This window comes from Pteropus medius, unplaced genomic scaffold, assembly GCF_902729225.1.
Source record: "Pteropus medius unplaced genomic scaffold, Ma_sr-lr_union100, whole genome shotgun sequence".
Classification (NCBI taxonomy): domain Eukaryota; kingdom Metazoa; phylum Chordata; class Mammalia; order Chiroptera; family Pteropodidae; genus Pteropus; species Pteropus medius.
Genome location: NW_024356249.1, coordinates 312,979 through 326,559, shown reverse-complemented (window position 1 = coordinate 326,559; position 13,581 = coordinate 312,979). Strand labels below are relative to the sequence as shown.

General features: G+C 45.4%; 1 protein-coding gene across 1 annotated transcript; it reads right to left on the bottom strand.

Moving 5' to 3' along the window:
- Positions 1-6,339: 6,339 nt before the first annotated feature.
- On the bottom strand, positions 6,340-7,759 carry LOC120601079 (olfactory receptor 10AC1-like). Its single transcript, XM_039860708.1, has one exon. It carries the CDS (start codon positions 7,595-7,597, stop codon positions 6,620-6,622), a length of 978 nt encoding a protein of 325 aa, XP_039716642.1. The 5' UTR covers positions 7,598-7,759; the 3' UTR covers positions 6,340-6,619.
- Between the last annotated feature and the right edge of the window lie 5,822 nt (positions 7,760-13,581).

Sequence of the window (13,581 nt, the reverse complement as noted above, 5' to 3'; positions counted from 1 at the left end):
AAGTCCCAAGTTCACAGTCATTAAAACATTTCTACAGGCCCCTTGGCGGTCCTCCATATCACATTGCTGTTGAGTTTGTGTGTGTGTGTGTGTGTGTGTGTGTGTGTGTGTGTGTGTGTGTGTGTATGTGTTTGGCATATTCTCCTACCACCAGAAGATTTCTAGCTTTCACTAAGCTTGATCTCCCAGTTTTTGATCCTCTTCCACAAAGTTTTAATGTCTTCACTGGAATCACTTGAAGGAACAGAGAAAACAATGAGTCAGGATGAGGATTTACTCCCAATATTTACCTATCTGTTTCTATGTAATAGAACATGGATCTTTGATAATATGAGAAGAAAAAAAAACAGACACGTCATTAGCCACTAACTCTCTAGAATATTTTTGCTAATAACTGTCCAGTATTAGCAAGATACAGGTTTAATTACCTTGAAGATTTGTCTCCCTTTGAGACAATAGGTTGGGGGATGGCAATTTCAGTTTATGGTCTTCTTTTCGCGCAGGACATGTAGGATTTCAGGTTTACCTCTGCTCCGTCCACCATCCAGTTAAGCCCAGAACCCAAAGGGCCTGGAGCTCTTCCAACCTCAAGTCCCTTAAAAGCAAAAACCGATGGAACCTTCAGACCGAGAGTTGGAGCCCAGAGCTGAGGGGACACAGTAGGGGTATAAAGAAATCCGAAGGCACCGTGAGGGAGAAGAGAGAGGAAGTGGCACCCACGAGGTGGGATTCCAGATGCAAATAAGGTCGAGTTAGTATGAACTGATGTAGGCGAGTCAAAGGGAAGGGAAAAGAGCTGTTGGATGCCATTTCCCAGACAACGCAGTGTGTGATCATCTGATACAAATGCATTCAGCTTCTTCTTCTTGGGTTTTGGCCCGGGTTGCTCGTCATTCTGTTCCATTCCTTTCTTTCATGGAAAGAAAGGAAATGAAGGAGTGTGGCCACGATAGACCTGACCATAAGACCGAGTTGCCACCTGGTGATGAGACTGTGATCACTAAGCATAAGGCACGTGAAATATTTTGCTAAGAGAGCCTGTTTGATTCTTTTTGAGAGGCCCTTCGCAGTTCCTCTAGCTTGGTGTGAGCTAGGACCTGGGTGCGTGCCATGTCCCAGGGAGTGAGAAGGGGAAAACATTATTTGTCAAACTCGGAACAATGCTGTGAGGTAGGCACAGACTTGGCCAGAGCTAGATGATTGGTAAAGAGCCAGCTGCGATGAAAATGGAGATATGTCTGATGTGGAGGTCTCTTCATGCTCTGACGTTCTGAAATTTTCTTGGCAGAAGGAGAAGCAGTATCTCTCTGCTTCAGGATCTTTTCCCTGCCCCAATTAGGCAAAACGATGTTTCTTAATACCTTCAAAAAAGCAGAGAAAAAGAGTTCTGGCCGGGTGTTTCCTGCTGCTTTTAGATACAACTGGCTTCCTGGCCTTCAGATAAGGAAGCTGACTTGCTTTTCTCCCTAGAGTCCTCTGGCTCACTTCCAGGCCTACACATTTGCCTCAGTTCTGCCCTAATATTTTAGATCTCTGGCAGGCCGAATAATCCTCTCCTCCACATGTCCACATCCTAATGCCTGGAATCTGTGAATTTCACCTTGTAGGACAAAGAGACTTTGCCGATGTGATTCCATTAAGGATTTTGGAATGGGGAGATTATCTTGGATGATTCAGGTAAACCCAATGTAGTCACATGGATCCTTGTTAGAGGGAGACAAGATCAGAGTCGAAAAGGAAATGGGATGACAGAAGCAAGTGTATGGAGTGATGTGAGGAAGGGGGTCACAAGCCAAGGAATGCAGGTGACCTCTAAAAACTGAAAAGGCAAGGAAAGGGTTCACCTCTGAAGCCTCCAGAAGGAACGAGCGCTGCCAACACCTTGACCTGAGCCTGGTACAATTGATTTTGGACTTCTGGCCTCCAGAATTATATGAATATAAATGCGTGTTGTTTTAAGCCACCACATCTGCGATAATTTGTTACAGCAGCAATAGGATGCTGATACAGACTCTGATCTCTGCCCTTACTCTCCATCCCCAGGTTCCCTGGGCACTGTCTGCAATTAGTGATGCTCCTGCTTTCTTCTCCGTACCTTGCCTCGTCTTCTTGCATCTGACCCCCTTCTCCCTCTCCATCTCTGTCCCTCCGCCCGTGGACTCTGTTTTTGAAATTGCCTGATCATCAGTTCTCCCAGTCATGCGTGTGAATGAGAAACCCTACCTTTTCTAGGAGTAGGTGATTCCTCTGCCAGCCTTGAGTTCCATGATGAGGGATGCCTCTTGCCAGCTCGGTTTAGAGGGGCCGCTCATGTGGTGGGTGTGGGACTATCTGTGTCTGAGTCTCTTGACTCCCTTGACCACAGCCTGCGCTGTCTCAGGACACAAGTCACAACAGCCCTATGACTTGCTCACTGTCCAGGTCCCAGTGGCATTCTGCATCACGATGGCTACTTAAATATCTGTCACTGGATACCAGATCGTTACCCCTAATTGCTCTCTTCTGTTTCTCCAAAGGTTCTACAACTTGATAAAAAGATATTAAAATGGCTTCCATCTCAGTTTTGTCTTTGCGTGAGAACAATCAGATCCATGCCTCATCCCCAAATCTTCTAAGTAAAGTGCTTGCTTACTTCCGCAGAGTTTTCAGAGAAGGTTTCTAACATCAATCGGTGACTCTTGTCCCATTCCCTCAGCCTAGTATGAAAGGGTTGGGATTGGAGAGAAAAATTTTGGGGAGAGAGTTGGTGTTCTTTGGTGTTTGTCTTCCTTTACCTACATGCGTGAAGGATGAGAGGGGTTCCCTCCACCTTCAGTCTTCCGTTCTCTCGCATTAGTTAAGATGCATCCTTTGAAGTTTAGGGGGCCTGAGGACTGGGAGAAGAGCTGTGGCTCAAAGGGCTTGAGAGGGCAGAGCAGAGAGCAGGAAAAGTGCCGCATAGGCAGCAGGTGGCATTTGTCTTGATGGTACAGCCGAGATGCTCAAGGGTTTCTTATAGAACAGAGGTGGGTTCCATGGAAGTGAGCTGGCCAATGTCACTTCAACTCTCTCCCAAGAGATGACTTGGAGGGGAAATGTGACTCTAACAGAGGGAGTGGACCCACAGGTACCCAGAAGGTGAGGGGGAAACTGCGTGTGGTCAGCGGAGGAGAGAGGAAGGAGAGCGAGGTTTAGGAGTTTTATTTTACATTGGGCTGGCTCCTTTTACTATTGAAAGGAGAATGTTTTGGGGACTGAAAGTGGCTGGAAACCTTTTTATTTCCACAGGAGCCTGGACATTTTGCTACGTGTTATGGGTTTAATCCAAGGCTCAGGGAAGGACTGTCCCCACCGAGCAGGTTTGAGGGTATGATGGTCAGAGGAATAAAGTCATTTTCCACTTATACTCTGAGAATTCAGCATGTCCAATGAGCCAGTTCCTCTTAGTTTCCAGAACATGGTAGAATTGAGATCTGGTGGCCTGGAGCCTGGAAATCCCATCCTGGCTGTGACCTATCCCCCAGACTGTCAAGCCTTTTCCAGTCTCAGATGCACTCTGTGTAGCAGAAGCTGTTTCATCCACCTAGCAGACCACGGCCTGGCTGGAAGCAGCAAGGCCTGGTAGCTAAGGGAAGCTAAATGCCTGCATCTGAATCTTGGCTCCCACTCTGCACAGTTTTGACACTGGGCAAGTTAAAGTCTCTGTTGCCTCAGTTTCTTCAATTGTAAAATGGGGAGAATGATGATATTCGTCACATGAGGCTCTTGTGAAGAAGAAATGGGATAATCCATGGAAAGCACTTAGCTGGGTGTCCAATCTTTGGTGAACCCTTAATGAATTTAGGGATTTTTATGTTTGAAATACTTTCAACACTTTAGAAGAAAGGAATTAGACAAACCTATCTACAAATAGAAACTAATTTTTCCCCCTCACACTTTTACTTCTGTCGAGACTTGTAAACGCAACATTTTCTTGGTTTTTTTTTTTTTTCTCTTTTGCAAAATACAAGCTGTTCCAACAGTTCTCTGCATCAAACCCAAAGCGCTTTATGTCACCCTTGGGATTTTGTGAGAGATGTTTTGGAAATATCTTTTTAGAAGCTTCACTGGTTGAGATTGCTCCTCAAACTTTGAGTTAAGTATAGAAAGCTTCAGAGCTCCCAGGCTGTGGAGATGTAGGAGGCAGCTGGGGGTCACCCCGATGCAGAGGATAGATTCCCCCCGCCCCAGGAAGCCTTCCTCTGGCCAGTAGGGTGGGCATAGGGACACTGAAGCTAGAAGGGAGGCCAAAAAGGAAAGTGAGTGTTAGGGCTGGGATTGGTCACCTAAGTGCAAATCTGGGTCCAGAAGCTATTCACTGAGGCAGCCAGAACCCTTTCTCGTCTTGCCTGCGTCCCCGTGAACAGTGAGCTTGCTGCCAGTCTCCTGAAAAGTGGGAGCGGGGGAAGACGGGTGCTGCCCTGAGGAACCGCTGCGCAGCCGTCCCCCCTCTCTCCATCTGTCTCTAAGCCCAGTGGAAAAAAACCCAAAGAAATTCCCCGGCTCCCATAAGAAAGATGACTCTCCAGTTCAGACCTTGCTAGATGAGGGTTCCACTTCTCCTTATCCTGAGAAAGGGGGAAAAAAAAAACCCTTTTGCATTCTTATTGTGCTGAATTACTTTCAGGGAATTTCCTTAGTTTTCTTTTCTTTTCTTTTTTTTTAGGTGGTCCAGTTTCTTTTTTCTTTTTTGCACGTATCTGTCCAATTTTCCCAACATCATTTATGGAAAAGACCGTGTTTCCTCTACTGTATATTCTTGCCTCCTTTGTCATATATTAAGTGAGTGAATATGTGTGGATTTATATCTGGGTTCTCTATTCTGTTCCATTGATCAAAGTATCTGTTTTTATGCTAGCACCGTGCTGTTTTGATTACTGTACCTTTGTAGTATAATTCGATATCAGGTAGTGTGATACCTCCAACTTCGTTCTTCTTTCAGGGAATTTCATAGTCACTATCTCATTTTAGAAAGGAGAACATTGAGGCTGGGTTAGGTTCCATAAGGTTTGCGTGATCTCACGTATTCCCCAAAACCGATTCCAGGCGGTCTGACGCCAAGGCGCAGAGTAGGTCGGCTCTTTTACTTTTAAAAATTCTAGTGAAGGAAGCACTATAATCTTTACCGATATCACAACCAGCAAATATATATTTAGAATCCTACTCCACCAATTTGAGGTAGCAATAAGATCAGTAGAATAATTTTGAAGGCTTCTGCTTATAAAAGAGATGTTTATTCAGAGAAAAAAAATATCTGTTTCACATATCCTTGAAAAATGACTTTAAGATGTCTAGATTGTCCAAATATTTACTCTAAAGTTCTAAGGAAAACAATGAATTATTAAATATTAGTAAAACTAGCATATTACTTTTAAAAAATTAAGTTTATAATATGAAGTTATATTTGTTATGATCTACATGCGCCTTTTATGGTTGGGACCTGTGCATTAAAAATAGGTACTGCTTTTGCACATTTTATAAGGAAATCGAGTATTTATTTCACTATTTTAAATTAATTTAAAAGTTTATAATACTTTTATTTTATGATGCATTTTGGCCAGGTAGAGGATTAATTTAATAACAGTTTTTAGTTTGGAGAACTAGCCCTTTATTTATAATATTGTTCTTTTTTATATTTTTTCTATCGAGGTATAATTGACCTAACATTATATTAATTTCAGGCAGGTGTATAATGTAATGATTTGATATTTGTATATATTGCAAAATGATCACCACTATAAGCTCAGCTAATTCCCATCACCATACGTAGTTATAAATTTTCTTTCTCATGATGATAATAATATTCAAGATCCTAGCTACTTTCTAATCTGCAGTACTGTATTAACTATAGTCACAGTATTGTTCTTATAGGAAAATATGATTTCTATCATGTCATACTTTTTAAAAGTAAATTTCCAAGAATATTGTGGGTAAAATGGTCTTAAAAAAATAGGAGTGAATTTCTTCTGCTGAATTTTCTCATTTCGACTACTCATGCAGCAAAATATTTTGTCAGTGATAAGCCACTTTTGGGTTCAGTAGTGACACTGGACAAAGCTGAAATAGGCTCATATTTGCTAACGTGACCACGCCATCCTGAACCTCCTTGGAGCCCCTTCCCTTGCCCATGGCCAGGACGGAACTGCACCTTCCACAGAAACCACAAATCCCGAAGCCCTGACAGGTAACTGATGTCACCGTGGAGCTGGATGGGTTGAGGGAAGGAGGGCTACCTCCCACAGCACACAGCAGGCCTTCCTGAAAATCACATGCGGCTTTGACCTTCCCCTGAAATCCCTTTTCCAGCCACAGCTGCCTCTTTCCTGGTAACCTAGACTTCCTCAGTCAGGTGCCTGTGCATGATTTTTTTTCAAGACAGAGCGGTGTGAAGAAGTAGGCATCCCATGTGGAGAAGGAGGTGATGGAAGCAGCCAGGGAGCGGTGGAGGAGGGGGCGACTGTTGGGTCGGGGCCCTATGTGACCACTTCGAGGTTCTCTTTCCTGAATCTGGTCCTTGAGTCCCCCCTGGTGGCGCTCCCGATGCAGACACCTCCTGAGAGATGAAACTTTAGGTGGCAGAGCTGCCCACTCTGGCCTGCTGTCAGTGTTCACACAGACTCTGACCCTGGGGGTGGCTAGGCCGCCACCGCCCCAGCACCCTGCGGATGGCGGCAGTGATCTCACGGTTGCGCAGACTGTAGATGAGTGGGTAGAGCAGCGGGGTGATGTTGGTGTAGACGAGTGCCAGCGTTCGATCACGCAGCGGGGAGTAGCTGGCTTTGGGCCGCACGTACATGAAGGTGGCGCAGCCATAGTGCAGGAAGGTGACGACCAGGTGCGAGGCGCAGGTGGAGGCGGCCTTGCGTCGGCCCTCGGGGGAGCGCAGGCGGCGTAGGACGGCAGCGATGGCCCCGTAGGAGGCCAAGATGAGCATCGAGGGCAGCAGCAGCAGCACCAGGCAGGCGCCCAGCAGCGGCAGCTCGTCCGTGTAGCTCCGCGTGCAGGCCAGGTGCAGTAGAGCCGTGATGTCGCAAAAGAAATGCACCAGCAGGCGGGAGCCGCAGAAAGGCAGGTGGAAGACCGCCACCGTGAGCCCCACAGACACCATCAGGCCTCCGAGGCAGCAGGCCAGGGCCAGTCGCGCGCACAGCCCGGGGGTCACCACGGCCGCATAGCGCAGGGGGTGGCAGATGGCCACATAGCGGTCATAAGCCATGGCGGCCAGCAGGAAGCACTCGGCTCCGCCCAGTGCCACGAACAGCTGCATCTGGACGGCGCAGCCCAGGAAAGAGATGGGGCTGCCCCTGCCGAGGCTGGGAGAGGCCAGGTCGGCCAGGGAGCGGGGCACCACCACTAGTGTGTAGCAGAGCTCAATGGATGACAGCTGGCACAGGAAAAGCAGCATGGGCGGCCGGCTGGGCACCGAGGCCACCGCCACCAGGATGAGCAGGTTCCCGCTTAAGGTGGCCAGGTGCACTGCCAGCAACAGCAGGAAGAGAGCGGGCCTCAGGTGCGGGAACTCAGAGAATCCCTGAAGGAGAAAGCCCCAGGGCATGGTGGCATTGCTGAGGCTGTCCATGCGCGGGCCCACTCAGAGGCTCCTGTGGGACAGAAATGAGGGAAGGGCCAGCTTGTGGGTACCACCATCCAGCAGTGCTGGCGGAGAAAGTGCTGGCAGAAGTTAGAGGGTGGGAGGGAGTAAGGGCTGCAGAGACGGGTGGAGTGTTCGCCCAGTCCATTCCCAGCCCCGCTCCCCATGAAGGACGTTTCATTAACTTGTTCAGAAAAGTGGTGCAGGTTTTCCTCCCTGCTGGACTAGAATTCCCGTAGAAGCTTTTTCAACATGCTTTTCCCAAGGAAGCCTGGAATTTGGGCCCTTTCCTTATAATGCATCATCCTGACCACCTACCAAGAATTCCCTGCCCTCAGACTCCAGTTACTATTCTGAAGGGCCTGTCTAGCCACAAGGTTTTTGTCGCTTCAGCCTTAGCTCCCCAAGGAGGAAATGTGTCTTTAGTCTCTGCTTCTGTTTCCTCCTCCCTGCCCTCCTCTGTTACGTCTGAGCTGCTTTCTGTGGTGTGTCACAGGATCAGAAAAACATAATGTAGATGAAGACCTTGGAGATCACCTCCTACAACCTCATAATTTTAAAGAGAAAAATAAAGCTAGAGGGTGGTGAAGGACTTAACTGCCCATAGAAAATTATAAACAGGATCCGCATTCCTGAGGCTGAATCCGGAACTTCCTGTGACAAGCGAAGTTGTAAAATAAAAAGGTCACTGGGATCAGTGAACCCATTTTGATTGAGCTTTAAATGGAGACCCTGGTTTGTGCCAGGTGCTGAGGCGGGTACTTAGGCAGCTGGGGATGTTAGTGGGAGGGGCTCGCTGGGCACATCAGGACCAGTAGGTCCCTCACGTTTTTATTAGCGCCCTCGGCATGAGAAAAGATGTGTATCTGTTCTAACTCGCCTTTCCCAGTTAGCAGTACACTCCAAAATTGCTGACTGAACACGGTTTCTTTCTAAGCATTATTGTGACTCATTTGCAGCCAACATTTGGAAAACATTGATAGCGCGTAGGTCGACTGTGCTTGTTATCAGCCTCTGGAGTGAAGGAACATGAGCTGGTAAGAAATTCAAGGTCATGAAAACCGGAGGATGTGTGAGTTTCCAAGTAGTTATTCATGGTATCTTTTCTTTCCTTACCTCTTTTTATTAATTTTAATTGTAAACTTGACTATTATTTCCTCGTGACTCTGAGTCACGGTTTACAAGTGACGTTGGAAGCTGATTTTGTGCGTAGTTGTTGGTATACCATAGAGCTCGATAGCGATCAAGCTGGGTCAAGGGCACCAGGTAGAATCGGATGAAAGAACTGAAAGGAATGCTGGGAGCTTGGCTAATGCTCCTTCTTGAGAAGAGAATTCTGAGGATTTATATATATCGGTGTCACCCAGTGCTTTTTCTTGTCACCCGAGGGGAGCATCTTCAAATAGATGCTTGCAGTCTCAAGGAGGATGACTAAGGTGAGTTTTTTTGGGGAGGGTAGGTCTGAGGGAGGTACAGTTATTTCATATCTCTTTTACAATTCTTGCTTTTTTTTTTTTTTTGGCCGATACTCAGTCTATTGAACAAATTTAACAAAGCTCTTTTTGCTGAGTGGCCCCCTTCCTTGCCAGGTGTTGTAAGCTGCAGGTGTGAATAAGAGAAGCCTGGCTGTCCTGGAGGCTGGGGCAGGGGGACACCGCTGGAGGACCCCTGGCAGCTCTCTTCACTCAGCCCCCGCTCACTCCCCCTTTACTTCTTCCTTTTTGTCCCCTTGGAGGTGCAGGGGCTGGGGGGCCAAGACACAGAAACGATCCAGGTTTTTTGCCCTCATGTTCGTACTGCACAGAAATGGAGGTGACAAGAACGGCCAGGTGGGGGCACCGATGACTGTACACGGAAGGAACGTCATGTTTTATAAACTCTGCTATGCAAAGCCAGCCAGACAGGTCAATTAAACCAAAGGGAGACTGAAGAGTGTTTCTACTTGAGGAGCGTTTTAGGAGGATTTGTTGTAAGCTCTCAGGATGTGTGCTAGACAGGTCTTTCCTTTGGGATGGTTAGGGGTACAGACACTTTCAAAACTTCAGTGGTTTCGTCTATTCAAAACCCCGCCCCATCCTCCTGGGAGAAGCTGCAGGGGGAAGGGGAATGGCCACAAGGCCTGCCTGAGACCCCCAGGGGGGGCAGATATTCTCACTCTTCCAGGTGGTTAATAACATCAACGATAATAGCTATGCTTAAGAGAGGGGCAGGCAAATGCTCATAAGGCCTTTGCATAGTTAACTCAATAAACCCTAGCGACAACCCGATGAGGTAGGCAGATTCTTAATACTCATCTTACAGGTGAGGAAATTGAGGCCTAAAGAAATTATATATCGTGAGCTAGTTAGTGGCAAAATCAGGCAACCCATCCTTGACAGTCTGTGGTCCCACCCACTATTCAGTCTTCCTTATACCTCTCCCCCATATCCTTCCCATGTTAGACACAGCCTGCCCCCATCCTGCCCACCTACCCGCCGCCCAGAAATTAGGTACACTCTCCTAGGCATTTCTGTCCTCAGATTTCCCTTTGATGACATTTCTCTTGAGGACATGTGGATGTGAGCAGAAATACAGATAATCTAAGATAGCCAATCTAAAAATAATTTCTCTTTAGCTTTGACATTCATTGCTGCTATTGTGATTGTTCTGGCAGATCTGCTTTCCTAATTGCGTAAGGCTCCATGGAGCACCCACAGAGAAATGGCTGGCTGGTGGCCCAGGACATCTGGATATGGCTGGAAGCCTTGCTGGGCAGGGGCTGCAGAGCTGGGGTTCGCTTTTCACTGCGTAAAATAATTGAAATTATCTGAAATGATGTCTTTTAATTGGTTGTTTTAATAGTCAGTGGAAGCACTTGTAGGGAGAGGTGATGAAATGAAAGATACGAGAGGCAGACAGGTCAGGCCTCTCTGGGTCTTGAGGATTCCGCTGAATGCTGAACTGGGATGGAGCTTAAAGGTCAAATGGTCCAGACCCTCATGTTATAACTAGTAAGGCCCGGAGAGGTCACGTGACCAGCCTGTTGGCAGCAGAGCTCAACAAGGGCCCGGGTCTCACAGCTCCTGGCTGATGGTTCCATTTCTACAAGATTTTGTTTTCCTGAGCATATTGATTAGTGTTATTATTTACGAAAGCGCCAACGGTGAGCTCACAGAAAAATCAGATCATTGTCCCACAGGACGCTAAATTTAAAAGATAAATATGCCTAAATTCCCCTAACTTGACTTAATAATCTGTCATGGACCTCTGGTCTATGAATTTATACAAGTTGTTCTGGAATTTATTTTCATCCGGGGCTTTTTTTTTTTTAAGGGAAAACACACATTGTACATTCAAAAGATGGTTTTTTCTTATCCTTTACCCTTGGTGAAGTAGAAAGAATCCTGAAGTCTAAATTTTTGCTTTGTTATTTGCTGGATCCTTGCTTTGAGGTGGGAACAAGTTAGTTAACACTTCAAAAACCTTGCTTCCTCACTGTTGAGTGGGGGTAACAAAGGAGGGACTTGTGAAAAGTCCATGAGAAAACATGCAAAAACTAGCTCAGGACCCCATGTATAGTGAGCAAGCACGCAAAAGGCTGAAAAGCATTCTCATCTTAGCTTTATCCTCCATGATTTGACAGGCTTATGTTGTATTTCCTCTGAGTATTTATTTTTCCACTGTGAAAATATTCTCACTTAATTGTCTTTTCAGATGCTTTCCTGGTGTTATTTCTGTCTTTCCAGGGTCCAAGAAGCAGAAGTATATATAATATTCTGGATTTAGGAAACTCAGGGAGAGATAAGTAGACAAAGATGTAGATAAATCTACCTACTTCTCTCTCTCTCTCTCTCTCTCTCTCTCGCTCTCTCTTTCTCTCTCGCTCTCTCTTTCTCCTCTCTCCTCCCTCCTCCTCCTTTCTTCCTTTTCCTTCCTTATTTCCTTTCTTTGATAATTATGAAGGTCATCATCATAATCCTCTCCTCCTCCTCCTCTTCCTCCTCCTCCTCCTCCTCAGCTCTCTCTCTCTTTTTCTTTCTGTCTTTCTATTTTTCTCCTAGCTCTCCTATTGTCTTTGTGAGACTCTGGACTCTGGAAGAAGACATCTGTGGGTTCAAACCCTGGCTCGACCGCTTACTTACATTATCTTTGATGGACGCGCTCAATTTCCCTGATCCTCAGTCTCCTTACATCTAAATGGGGATAATGGTCTCTAATTCCTAGGGTTGTTGTGAGAAGTGGGCACCCAACAAAGGGAGCCTACAACACAGTACCAGGCAGAAGGTCGGTGGTTATTAACCGTATTGCGTGAGGAAAGAGTAAAGATGGGGAATATACAAAATGGAGTCACTTTAATCGAGCTGCTAAAATGATTAACATTATGAAGTTTGAAGCATTGAGGAAAGACTCTGTTTTTGTTCTGACTAGTCTGGGAACTTAAACTTTTTGAACTTTCTAGTCCTTGGTCAATGCCTACAGCATACAGCAGACCTCCAGATAACCCTCTGAGTTCCCCACTGAAGGACTCACATATCCAGACCTCTTGACATCCACCTCATATCCATTATCTAGACCACTGGACGTGACCGGGCCTCCTGGCACCTTACTCTAGACCACCTGGCACCATCCTCTAGACCACCTGGCACCATCCTCTAGACCACCTGGCACCATCCTCTAGACCACCTGGCGTGCATCCTTTAGACTGCCTGGCACCTTCCTCTAGACCTCCTGGCATCTAATAACTATCCTGGACCAATCCTAGGACTGAAAATATAGGACTGATAATTCTTAAGAATACCCTTTTTACTATAAGAATTCTACGTTTCTTTCTTCTTTGAAACACTTTTGTTTTGTTTTGTTTTGTTTTGTTTTTGCACAGCCATGTGCCTAGTTTGCAAACTCTAATAAATCTTGAATAAATCTTTATCACTTATTTCTAGCCAAATCCTCCAGACTCTTTCTGAGCTCCTTTGACAATTGCAGAATCATGGAAGCCTGACAACTATAACTTCTGGGATGACTCCTTTCCTTATGTCATCAACCTTTGTCTTGGTTGTAACTTGAAACTCATTAACTTACATACATTTTCATTATTATGTATTTTAAATTTAGATTTGTTTTCTGAAATAAAAATCCCTGAATTAACACTCATTCACTATTTTCTCTCTCTGTCATGCACACTTAACATCTTTTTGTGTTTTTTTTCTTTCATTGGTTTGGTAATTCTTTTACTCAGAAGAGCTAAATATCATCTCTGGAGGCAGAAATTTTACTGCGTGCTCCATCTTCCAACCATTTATGGTCTCAGCCTCAACCCCATCCCTCTTCCCAGGATATATGCCCCTTCTCTTTTCTGGCATGGTGTTTCTGTCTTATGAGCCAGTTCCTTTTACATGATAAAGCAGTCTACTGAGTCCTTGATGACTAAATTTGGTAAGACAGGTTGTCAAAGCCTTTTTGAAAATCTAAATAAAAGAAAGTCATTGTTACTTTCTTGTTGGCATCTTTATCCCCTAAAAGCATTTAAATAGATCTAATAGGATATGTTTTCCTTAGAAAAACATCCTTGCTTTTTCCCCTCCAATAGTGTTTTCTGAAGTATTTAGTGATCCCACATGTCATAAAAGTGAGATGCCTTTGATATTTCCTGTGTCTCCTCTGGAGCTCTACTTAAATTGATGGTTACAGGGCACTCTGTTAGTTCTCTGGCTCTGGGTCAATACCTTACCTTGGGTTTTGCATTTTGTCCAACACTTATTCTTCAAGTTTCCTGACAATTCAGAATTATAGCAACGTGTGCACTTGCGTTTAGAGCACCCTAAACAGTTACTACTGTTTGTTCTCTCTCTTTTTTTAATAATTAAAAAAATTTTTGTTTAAAATTACAGTTGGCATAGTTCTCTTTTCTTAAATCAATTGTAGGAAGAGGGCTTTGAGCAAGGTGTCATTTCAGGCTTCATGCTCTCTTTTATTTTCATCTGAAGAGGAGCTTT

Bases quoted from the DNA above. Each gene is read 5' to 3' on its own strand.
- LOC120601079 (XM_039860708.1), bottom strand. From the start codon at position 7,597: ATGGACAGCCTCAGCAATGCCACCATGCCCTGGGGCTTTCTCCTTCAG.